Genomic DNA, 12,320 nt, shown 5'->3' with positions numbered 1-12,320 from the left:
CTCTGATTACCTTCTGTCTCTTTTCTCCTGTGTAAGATCATGAAATACTCTGAGCAGCGTATACCCACTCTAAACGAGTACTGCGTGGTTTGTGATGAGCAGCATGTCTTTCAGAACGGATCCATGCTGAAGGTGAGTGAGGCAACAGTTCCATTTACAACAGCTTTAGTTTGTCTGTGCTGTGGCCGAGCAATGAACTCCCATGCTTTTACTTGTGGCTGACACAGGTTCAAGTCACATCATTTCCCAATATTCCCTTAAAGGAACATTTCCCAGAATGTTAATTTAATATATGCTGCAGCATTCTGCATTTTTAGCATGATAAAAAAAGATTGTCTCTGAATTTAAAAGAAAAATGCATCAATATAAGAAGTTGGTTTATGTTGTGTTATGTTATGAAATAGAAGGCTGTATATTGCCTGTGATTTTTAAATAATACTATTCTGTTCGCTTTCCCAATTGGTTTGTTTTTTTCTGTCCAGCCTGCAGTGTGCACGAGAGAGCTGTGTGTGTTTTCATTCTACACACTGGGCGTGATGTCAGGTGCTGCTGAAGAGGTCGCCACTGGTGCTGAGGTGTGGTTGCATGCATGCACGCGCATGCACACGCACGCACGCACGCACACAAGCACACACACACGTCAATTATTTGTGTGTTCAGCTGATATTTGTGATTTATCTTTAGGTTGTGGATCTATTGGTGGCCATGTGTCGAGCCGCTCTGGAGTCGCCCCGTAAAAGTATAATCTTTGAGCCGTATCCATCTGTGGTTGACCCCAGTGACCCCAAAACACTCGCCTTCAACCCGAAGGTGATTGTCTCTACTTGGTCTTACTCAAAAACAAGTGTCAAGCCAAGTCCTTTTTTATCTGTGTAGCACTTTTCACAATAAAGATAATTTCAAAGCAGCTTAACAGATCTTTTACTGCAAAGTCATGCCTTAATGTCTTTAGTGTCTTTAAGTGTCTTTACTTCCGTCCAACAAGACACCTTCATGGTGTAAAACATATGAGATATTTAAACAATGATACAGTTGATTACAAAGCTGGCTAGATTCTGCAAGTGTTTTGGAAGCTCTTTCTTTTGATTTAAATTTGATTACATTTTCTTTCTTGTCTTCTCTGATTGGAGATAAAAGCACATTTTTATTTGTTATTTTTTTGAATTAGCAAAACTGTGGGGAGCAACAGTTCAAGAACACACTTTGTTTCAGTAAGCCTCTAGCAAGTTTAGAAAATGTTAACCAGCATCAAATCTCTCCTTCCTCTTTTTTTCTTGTGTGTCTGTGTGTCTGTCTGTGTGTCTGTGTGTCTGTGTGTGTGTGTGTGTGTGTGTGTGTGTGATTAATCTACTGATCCCGTGTTGAATAGAAGAAGAATTATGAGCGTTTGCAGAAAGCTCTTGACAGTGTGATGTCTATTCGAGAGATGACACAGGTACAGCAGCACAAATCAGAATGTGTTCATTAATATTTCATGCTTTATCTGATTTTTCTTGTATTTTTGTTCTCAAGGAACAAACTATGCTAGAAAGAATTTCAGTGAGTCTATGTGCTTTAATGTTTATCAAAGAAACTATAGCAGTCAGCCTGAAATCAGGGTCAGAAACCAGGGTCAAGGGTTGAGGCAAAAACACAACTGAATGTGACAAAAAATGTCATGTGTTATGAATTCCTCTGCATTTTCTTTGAAACATCTAATATAGGTCATAATATCATATTAGTTATACACATACATTAACACATAAGACAGTTGATGTTTATTTGAAATGTTTAGATTGATATTCAGGATTTTAGTGTTATTAGTTGAGATGTGTCTCTTGTTATTGATTTAATGACATTGATAAATGATTTATCAGAGGCTGTTTTCCTATAACTTTACTTGTGTTTCAGGGCTCGTATCTGGAGATTAAGAAGCAGATGGATAAATTGGATCCTTTGGCCCATCCATTACTACAGTGGTGAGTTAAATAACACTCCAAAAACTGTCTTTATAAAATAGATAAATCAGACTCTGAAATCTGTTGGATGAGCCATGCTAAATACTGCTGTATGCATGTGTATATACACCAGTTATATATAGCCAAAGCTGAATATGCATATCTGTGACACATCAATTGAATTCTGTATTAATGCACACTGTTAACATCACTATGTTTGTCGAATGAACTTTGTTCATTACACTGTTTAATGAATTGTTTATTTAATTATTGTTCTTAATAAATATAAATATTTATTGAACATCTTTGCCTTTTATAAAATCACTGCTGCCCCTGACAATAAGCCACATGAGGCTGTGTATTACAGTTATTTTACCACAGTTAATTGTGTATTAGGTTCTCAGCTTTGAGTTGTGTCTAACAACATATCTAAACCATGGTAAAACCACTGTAAAACATTGTGTGTTGTGTATTTCTCTCTCTTAGGATCATTTCCAGTAACAGGTCACATATTGTGAAGCTGCCACTCAGTAGGGTAAGATGAACAGTTTTTAAAAACTGATGTGGTGGTGGTGGTGGTGTAGTGGGCTAAGCACATAACTTGTAATCAGAAGGTCGCTGGTTCGATCCCCACAGCCACCACCATTGTGTCCTTGAGCAAGGCACTTAACTCCAGGTTGCTCCGGGGGGATTGTCCCTGTAATAAGTGCACTGTAAGTCACTTTGGATAAAAGCGTCTGCCAAATGCATAAATGTAAATGTAAAAACAGGAACAAACTTACATTGAATGTGATATGGTCTCTTATCAGATTGTGCTTGCTCAAATCTTTGTGTCTGTCTGTTTTCTGCTCACAGCAACTAAAGTTCATGCACACATCTCATCAGTTTCTGCTGTTAAGCAGTCCGCCAGCGAAAGAAGCTCGATTCCGCACCGCAAAGAAACTCTACGGCAGCACGTTTGCGTTTCAGTGAGTTGTGCTCTCCTGCAGAATCACTCGCAAAAATCACACAGAATCATGTCAGATACAATGACCTGTTATGCCCCGTATGCACTGCAAATGAGTGACAAACTAGAACACTTTCCTTATAATCAACGACTGAAATTTTTGTATTTATATGGAAGTGTTTTAGATTGTCACTTCACATAACTTGGAGTGAACATGGAGTGCACACATTAAAAACAATGACCAGATTTTCTTCTTTTGATAGTCTCAAATAAAATGGCCAGGCTGTATTACCAGCTTATACTGTATATTCGTCAGGCATGCCTTTAGTAAAACTGTTTAAAGAATTTGTAAAATATGTAAAATTTTGTGCAAGTATCATATGCTGTGACTGAACTTTATAATACTCTATATACAGTACAGTATACTGTATATAAATGCATTATATTGGCCATCAGTCAACCTGCTGTGTAGATATTTTTGGCATCGGCCATTGAAAAACCCATAATGGATGACTACTACTAAAGTTCATCCAGTGCTTTTGGGAATTCATAGGGTCTTATGTTTATTAGCTGTGTCTGATTTACAAGTACAGATGTTTTGTTTTTAGTGTTTGGCCTCTGATTTTCAGGTTTTTAATCAGGTCATTGGCTAGAATTTGAACTACTTGGCTATGACTCAGGATGCAAAATTCTGCAGTGCTAGTGTGTGCAACTTGCCCAGTTTTCCATTAAATTTGACCCAAATCTTTATCAAAAGACAGATTATTTACTCTAGCCATCACTGGATGATATATTGTGTATCTTTCATGTAGCCTACACAATGTATCAGTTACAAGTTTGTATATTTGTGGTTTGTCTGCTTGAATGCAACTTATGCAACCTAAAAATTTACATTTGTAATTGTTCAGATTGCACATTTATACCAGTTTCATACACTAACCTTGAAGAAGTACAAAAACCTTCATAACTTTTGTATGTATGGTGACTAGATTCACAGCTTTGGACTGCCAGGAGCACCGCTTCAGTAAATGTTATATCACCCCCTTTTGGTCTCCCAAAACATTTACGAGTCAGACTACAGTAAACAGAAAGCCAACTGACTGTGAATTAGAATGCATTTAATTTAGGCTTCTTTGTATAGATGTCCTAAAAACGTATCTTGAAAATAAAGTGGCGAACAGAAATCGACATATGGATATTTTTAATTATTAATAATTCTTATTGGATATATTTTTATATATAAATTTGTACCATCTGTAGATGGTGTAAATTTCAGCATTGTCCTACAGGACACTATTGGCTTTTTGTGCTATTTTTGCACTTTCTTTGGTATTTTTAAGCAGACAGTTCAACTTTTAGACCTTACAAGACATAAAAAATATTCCAAAAACAGCCAACAAAGACTAACATAAAAACTCTGCTCCTTTCAAGCAGCAAAAATATCTCCAGACATCTGTGTTAAAAAAAAAAAAAAAACACGTTCCAGATTTTGAAATAATTTGCTGTGTTGTTCCACTCCCAACATTGCATCATACTGTACAGGTCATCAGGTTTTTTTGTCACTTATATGAAACTAAGAAAATGTGATGGTGCTTGCTCTTGCTAAACTCACAATCACGATGATAATGTATTCTTAGGAGCTACTTGCCCAAGTCAAAATAACCCGCCCCCTTTATATTAATCTGGTCTGAAAGGTCTATGGGATTTTTGCCCATTTTGTTATCCACCAGGCAAAAGTGGCAACATATTCAACATCCTAACATTTATTAGTGCTATCTCTTTCTCTCTGTCTGTCTGTCTCTAGTGGTTCCCATATTGAGAACTGGCACTCTGTTCTGAGGAATGGACTTGTCAATGCCTCTTATACCAAACTACAGGTGTGTAAATGACATTAGTCAGCTGACCTCAGAGGCATATCCTCATTGGACAGCACATGTTTTCAGCCTGTGCAGTGTGGCCTGTCCACATTATCAACACATGAAAGGAATGGATGCCAAATTCCCTCATTCTGCAGAAGTCTTTTCAGTATCATTCATGTCTAGTGTTATTTGAACTCATTTCCTGTTCTGATAGCAGCCAACAGTATTCTACTTCCTGTCTAAATGGACAGATGATATGTGGTTGGCTGAGGCTAAGGTGTTACTCAGAGATCTAATGTACTGCTTAGTGCATACTGCACAGTATATACTGTTTAATACATACTATGTCTTAAAAGTAGGATGCAAAACAGTATGCAGTATGCATTTTTTTTATTTAGTTTTATCATGCTCATGCTACTCTCCGTGATCTACGCACAACTTACCACATGCCCCATTGAGAGCAAGAACCACTAATCGCAACCACGAGGAGGTTACCCCATGTGACTCTACCTTCCCTAGCAACCGGGACAATTTGGTTGCTTAGGAGACATGGCTGGAGTCACTCCGCACACTCCAGGTCTGGTAGTCAGTGTCAATACTCGCTGAGCTACCCAGGCCTCTATTAAAATGCATTTTTAATCCAATTTTGTGCAAAGTAATGAGTCAAGGAGGAGATGATAAAAATGTGTTAAAATTACTTCTGGTTCATTCATCACACTGGAAATAGAAGTTCAGATTGAGCACATTGCATTGTAGGATACTGTACCCTTCACAGTGTACTCTGGTTGTATACTACACATTTAGGCAAACAAAATACATCATCCATGTATTCCATACATACTGGAAATACTGTACATACTGCAGGAATGATACCGGTAGTGTGGTAGTAAACTATTTAGAACATAACCAAGATCAATTTGGTTTTGCGCTGATTCATTCCTACCCGAATATACACTTTGCAAGCAGTATGAATGTAGTGTTTGATGGAGTTCCTGCTGGCCAAGACGTTTTCCAATACACAAATCATGTTTCATATATCAAATCTGTCCATCCTTCACTATACTTTACATCACCTGTAATTTGGTGCTTGTTGACATCAGTGTCCCTCATTTTCTGTCCTCCTTGAAATCCATTCTTATATTGTAGCTATAAATTCTCACTGTGCCGTCATGTGGATTCACACACACACACTCAAATGTTCATAATGGGTTATATTTCATGTTCATGTATCATTGTCTTCATTGGAAATCACTTTTACTGAATTCCATCGTCTTGTGCCTGAGTGTCCATCTTCTTTCCTCTGAGGAGATCTTCTGGTTTCACTCGTAACTTCCTCATGCTTTCCATCACCTATGATGTTTTGATGATAATTGGCCAGTTCAGCATTATTGAATGTGTTACATCAGATATCAGAGTTTATGTGGGCCTACTGTTTGTTCTGGTGTGCCCTTAGATTTGTTGTGTTTGTCTGATTCTTTGAAACACTCCTCAACTGCAGTGTGAGTCAAATGCAAATCGGACTGTTTGTCAAGACCGTTGCCGCGTGTTTACATCTTTTCTCTTTCATGGGAAGTGTGCATCGTATAACTCTCTCCTGTTCTGATTTTTCATCTAAGCTGCATGGAGCAGCATATGGGAAGGGCATCTATCTGAGCCCTATATCCAGCATTTCCTTTGGATACTCAGGTATGGTCCAAACCTGCGTCATTCAATTCAAGTCATTTTTATTTGTATTGCGCTTTTCACAATACACATCATTTCAAAGCAGCTTCACAAAAAATCATGTTGTAATGTCTTAAATGTCTTAAATCCATCACTGAAAAAACATTATTGAAAGTCATGCTTTTAAATTTGTTGTCATTAGGCCCCTAGTGAGCAAGCCAAAGGCAACTGTGGCAAGAAAAGAAAAACTTTAAAAAGATGTTAATTTGGTGGAAAGACAAACTCCATTAGATGTTAGTTTGTGGGGAAAAAAAATAAACCTTGGGAGAAACATGGCTCAGCTGGGGGAGTCAGTTCCCCTCTGGCTATACAGCATGAACATAATGCCAATATTAACTAACTATGTGTATTACAAGTCATGTATAAATTAATTAAACTGAGTAGGAAATGTTTAAATCTAAATGATATTGACTGAACTGCAAGAAAGAATAATGATTAATTGTCTTTGAAGTCCAAACTCAAAAGTAACAGTCAGTATCTGGTGTGGCCACCAGCTGCATTAAGTACTGTAGTGCATCTCCTCCTCATGGACTGCACCAGATTTGCCAGTTCTTGCTGTGAGGTGTTACCCCACTCTTCCACCAAGGCACTTGCAAGTTCCCGGACATTTCTGGGGGTATAGCCCTAGCCCTCACCCTCCGATCCAGGTCCCAGACATGCTCAATGGGATTGAGATCCGGGCTCTTCACTGGCCATAGCAGAAAACTGACATTCCTGTCTTGCATGAAATCATGCACAGAATGAGCAGTATGGCTGGTGGCATTGTCATGCTGAAGGGTCATGTCAGGATGATCTTGCAGGAAGGGTACCACATGAGGGAGGAGGATGTCTTCTCTGTAACGCACAGCGTTGAGATTGCCTGCAATGACAACAAGCTCAGTCTGATGATGCTGTGGAACACCGCCCCAGACCATGATGGACCCTCCACCTCCAAATCGATCCCACTCCAGAGTTCTGGCATCGATGTAACACTCATTCCTTCGACGATAAACACGAGTCAGGCCATCACCCCTTGTGAGACAAAACCACGGCTCGTCGGTGAAGAGCACATTTTGCCAGTCCTGTCTGGTCCAGCGAAGGTGGGCTTGTGCCCATATGTGACGTTGTTGCCAGTGATGTCTGGTAAGGACCTGCCTTTCAACAGGCCTACAAGCCCTCAGTCCAGCATCTCTCAGCCTATTGCAGACAGTCTGAGCACTGATGGAGGGATTGTTCGTTCCTGTTTTAACTCGGGCAGTTGTTGTTGCCATGCTGTACCTGTCCCAGAGATGTGATATTCAGATGTACCGATCCTGTGCAGGTGTTGTTACACTTGATCTGCCACTGCGAGGACAATCAACTGTCCTTCCTGTCTCCATGTAGTGCTGCCTTGGGCAATTCACAGTATGGACATTGCAATTTATTGCCCTGGCCACATCTAAAGTCCTCATGCCTCCATGAAGCATGCCTAAGGCATGTTCACGCAGTTGAGCAGGGACACTTGGCATCTTTCTTTTGGTGTTTGGAGTCAGTAGAATGCCTCTTTTGTGTCCCAACTTTTTAAAACTGTCACCGTAATTGCCACGTAATTGTAAGCTGTTTGTGTCTTAACGACCGTTCCACAGGCGCGTGTTCATTCATTGTTTATGGTTCATTGAACAAGCATGGAAAACATTGTTTAAACCCTTTACAATAAAGATCTGTAAAGTTATTTGGATTTTTACAGTATTTATACAGTATTTTAAAATTATCTTTAAAATACAGTATCCTGAAAAAGGGACATTTCTTTTTTTGCTGAGTTTACATTCTTCCTGAATTTATGATATGACATTTCTTTATAAACTGTTATCTGTTTTCTACGCTGCAAAGCAATAATTTTCTTGATTCATCTTCTCTGTGTGTGTGTGCGTGTGTGCGTTAAGGAATGGGGAAGGGGCAACATCGCATGCCCACAAAAGATGAACTAGTCCAGCGATATAATCGAATGAACACGATGCCGCAGGTACAACACTTAAATATAACACTCTGCTGTGATATCACACTTGTGCTAGTGTTGACTGTTCCTGTGTTCAGTGTTTCAGAAGAATACAAAATACAAAAAAATGAACACACAATTCATGTTTTTTTTCATTTAACAGAGTCGTCCGATTCAGTCACGATTCCTCCAGAGCAGAAATTTAAACTGCATTGCTCTTTGTGAAGGTAAAACACTTCTGACCTCTCAGAAACAAGTTCCAGTGATGTCTGCATGTTTAGATTTGTAGTCTCATTCCTGCTGTTTTATTAAGATCAGGGGTAGAAGTCATGTGTTATCAAACCTTTTGAGTATCAGCAGCCAAGAACTGCCTACTTGAACAGAAATGGATCACTTTAATGACATGTAAAACAATCAACTATGGTTAAATACTTTGACTTGCTATGTCGGGGCGCAAAGAATGACATCAATGGAACCATAATAGATACAGTCGGCAAGGAGCCCCCACTCACTCGTGGGGAAAGCAAAGCAAAGTCCCATTACCATAAGCCGGTTATACTCTGTAGGATTTTTACAGACCCTTTAAGATTGTTGCTTGTCAGACTGTACGATATGAACGCATTGAGACCGCCATGGTACACTGTGCGACATTATGTCAGACTGTACGATACACATTGGTGGTCCCAATCATCCCGATCAGTGAACATGATCATAAATATAATAAAAGTACATAGATCGTTAAAAATTAAGAGAAGCAAAAGTCTTTCTTTCTGAAAGTCAGGACATCAGTATTTCTGTTGCTCCAATACCACTCCATCACCTGTCAAATAGGCATTTAAAAAGACAACTTGATAACAAATACACAAAATTGCAGTTGTTGAGAACAAATATTTTGGCATTATTATTATATTATATTAATATACATTGTCAACAAATTCTAGAAATGAACACTGAGTAATAATAATACAATAAATAGCTTAAAAAACATCAGTACTGTATGTTCATTATCAGTCAGTTGCTGACCATTAAAATAAATAATAAATTAAAATACAATAAATTGATAAATAATCATCCGTGTTACTGTTTAGTATCAGTCAATTGCTGACCATTTAAATAAAGAATAAATAAAAATGACAATAAATAGCTAAATAAACATAGGCACTGTTTATTATCAGTCAATTGCTGACCATTAAAATAAAGAATAAATAAAAATGCAATAAATAGCTAAATAAAAATCAGTACTCTGTTTAGTATCAGTCAGATGCTGACTATTTTAATGCTGCCATGAATTAGGGGCAGGATGTAAAACAAGAAACGTTTACATCTGCCGAGTCAAGCGGTGTTACACCGTATTCTGCTATACAAGTTCAGGGGAAATTTTTAATGGAGGAAAACAAGACTTTTAAATATGACATTTTATAAATTACATGACTGGAATTGTTCGCTTAAAGGGAGAACCGAACTGTGTATCCTGAACAAAACAGTTTGGTGAATACATGTTTACACATTCATTTACACTCAGCTGACAAGCAATTAAAGTAGATATGTGGTAAGCTAGTTAGCTATAAACTCGTTGTAACAGAGTGTAAAAGATGGACCATCATTGCGTCTCACCAACTAGGCAACAATATAGTTTGAAATCATCACTCAACAGACACAATCCACCTCCACATTTTTGTCTGCCGAGCTGCAAAAAGATGCTCTGATGTTTACCTTTTAATCTGCAACATTACTGACTGCACTGACAAACTATAGCTGGCTAACATAACAAACAGATGTGATAAACATGAGTGACATGGTAGTCAGGGACAGGGTTAACGTTATAGTAGTTATATTGAAAAGGGAAAATGATAGGATCATAATGAATGATTGTTTATTAACTTTCCAGTATTTCACAAACTAGTTAGCCACTTACCGAGAAGACACCGCTTAACTCTGCCCTGTCTGTGGAGCCACCGTCAGTGCAGTTTCAGCTCTGTAAACAATGGAGTCGGAGCTCTGCTGGACAAAGCTGGACACCATTTCAAAAGCATTGTTTTCTGCATTATGTTCTGAAAAAAAGTTCATATCTGCACATATTGGTAAACATATATGCCGATACGATATATTGATGAAAGACTAATATTGGTCGGGCACTAGTGGCTATGGTGCAGACACAGAACAGGCTTCTTTCCAAGGAGCTCAGTGGGGTTTCTCCTAAAACAGTGATTTGGTGAGCGAGAGAGGAATCTCATCTGGCCATTGTAATAGCAGTCACACTATACAAATGCGATGCTAAATTTCTGACACTGACAGAACTTTTTCGGAGGCTAAAGATCATTGTAAAGGCTATTAATCGGCCGTCAATGAGCATATCATACTAAACGTTGTAAGATTGCAGATTTTGCCCTATGACGACAGAAATCCTTTAGGATTCCGGAAATTTGTCTCAGATGGCAGAATCATGGCCAAAATTGTACAGTGTGCTATAGATACTCATACATTCCTATGAGGATAAAGCAGAGAAATATCCGATAGATTTGGCTGTTTTTACAATGGAAAAACCTGACGAAAAGCTGTTGTGTAGTGTTCTGCACTTCAAACAATGCCAAAAACCTGAAACAGATTTTTTACTGCCTGCCAACTGACAGAAGTACAAGCCTAAAGAAAAGTACTGTGGCCGAAGCTGTTGAGCCATAAAGTAGTTTCTAACCAGTGCCAGGCCACCGCTAGACAGAAGTTTACGTTTATGACTGTTACATTAATCTTTTGTAATTCGATTGGTATCATAAAAAAATATATTTATACCTTTTTAATATGACTGATGAAATGACTGTACACATAAAATTGCTCAAATTTCACTTTTCACAGCAACTTTACCAGAAACCCCATTTACTAAACACTTCGCCAAACCGAACTTACCAAGAAATACATCCCCTTAGAAATATTTGATTGATTAAAGCATGAAAAACAATAAGCAACGCTCCATTCCGATCATGTCAAGTTTTCTCATGTTTCTTGTCTTGTTTTCTGGTGTTAACTCATCATTATTTCTCTGCTGGAACTGCTGTTGTGATGAGATGTTGATTGATTTAGTCTTGAATCCGCTCCGATGTCTCCCAAATACATTAAAGCATGTATCCAGTATTTGGTCAACTGCAGTGCTTTTTTTTAGGCTTCTATTTCTGTCAGTTGGCAGGCAATAAAATAAAATAAATCAGTTTGGGGTTATTTGGCATTGTTTGGAGTGCAGAAATCTACACAACAGCTTTTCGTCATATTTTTCATTGTTAAAATGGCCAAATTCTCAGATATTTCTCCCACTTATCTTCATAGGAATATATGAGTAAATATGGTAACAAGGCTTTGCTTTCCTCCACTCTAAATCACGGCCCCGATATATTGCCAACTGGATCTATAGACTGACTTAGACTCACAATTAATGCTGTTGCAGTGGTGGTCCACAACTGGCTATAGAGAAACTACTGAAGAAATAAGTGAAACCTGTGTGTGGCCTTGTAATCAGAACTTTTGTCCATCCAAAAGTACTAAACTTTACTCAGAAAACAAAGCGGAATATAGTGTGCTTGTGAATATCAAACTTGCTAGTTGCTTCCTTGTGAGTAACAGCCAGCCAATCAGATTGGAACTGGCAATTCCAATAATCTCTTGTTATTTTTGTGTGTAATATACTGTACATCAGACAGACGGTGAACAGGCTGGGTTGTGCTGTCTGAGGCTTGGGCATGCAATGAGATGATCTGTGTGTATACTGCTCTTGGTTTTTATTTTGCATCCTCTCCTCACAGTAATCACATCTAAAGACCTACAGAAACATGGAAATATATGGGTTTGTCCGGTGTCTGATCATGTCTGCACACGCTTCTTTTTTGTGTGAGTATCTGTGTGTTTGCAAACGTGAA

General features: G+C 38.4%; 1 protein-coding gene across 2 annotated transcripts in view; it reads left to right on the top strand.

The window, feature by feature from the left end:
- The window catches only part of LOC127623305 (protein mono-ADP-ribosyltransferase PARP6), a 29,535-nt gene that overhangs the window by 14,133 nt on the left and 3,082 nt on the right, over positions 1–12,320 (top strand). For both annotated transcript variants that reach the window (XM_052097706.1, XM_052097707.1), the window contains 12 exons: positions 37–132; positions 483–575; positions 685–810; positions 1,370–1,435; positions 1,891–1,958; positions 2,424–2,472; positions 2,793–2,905; positions 4,688–4,760; positions 6,359–6,428; positions 8,366–8,445; positions 8,582–8,645; positions 12,207–12,291. In XM_052097706.1, coding sequence (XP_051953666.1) covers positions 37–132; positions 483–575; positions 685–810; positions 1,370–1,435; positions 1,891–1,958; positions 2,424–2,472; positions 2,793–2,905; positions 4,688–4,760; positions 6,359–6,428; positions 8,366–8,445; positions 8,582–8,645; positions 12,207–12,291 — 983 coding nt within the window. The remainder of the gene's footprint in view (positions 1–36; positions 133–482; positions 576–684; positions 811–1,369; positions 1,436–1,890; positions 1,959–2,423; positions 2,473–2,792; positions 2,906–4,687; positions 4,761–6,358; positions 6,429–8,365; positions 8,446–8,581; positions 8,646–12,206; positions 12,292–12,320) is intronic.

The sequence above is a fragment of the Xyrauchen texanus genome, chromosome 29, assembly GCF_025860055.1.
Source record: "Xyrauchen texanus isolate HMW12.3.18 chromosome 29, RBS_HiC_50CHRs, whole genome shotgun sequence".
NCBI lineage: Eukaryota > Metazoa > Chordata > Actinopteri > Cypriniformes > Catostomidae > Xyrauchen > Xyrauchen texanus.
This window is presented reverse-complemented; position numbering and strand designations above follow the sequence as displayed.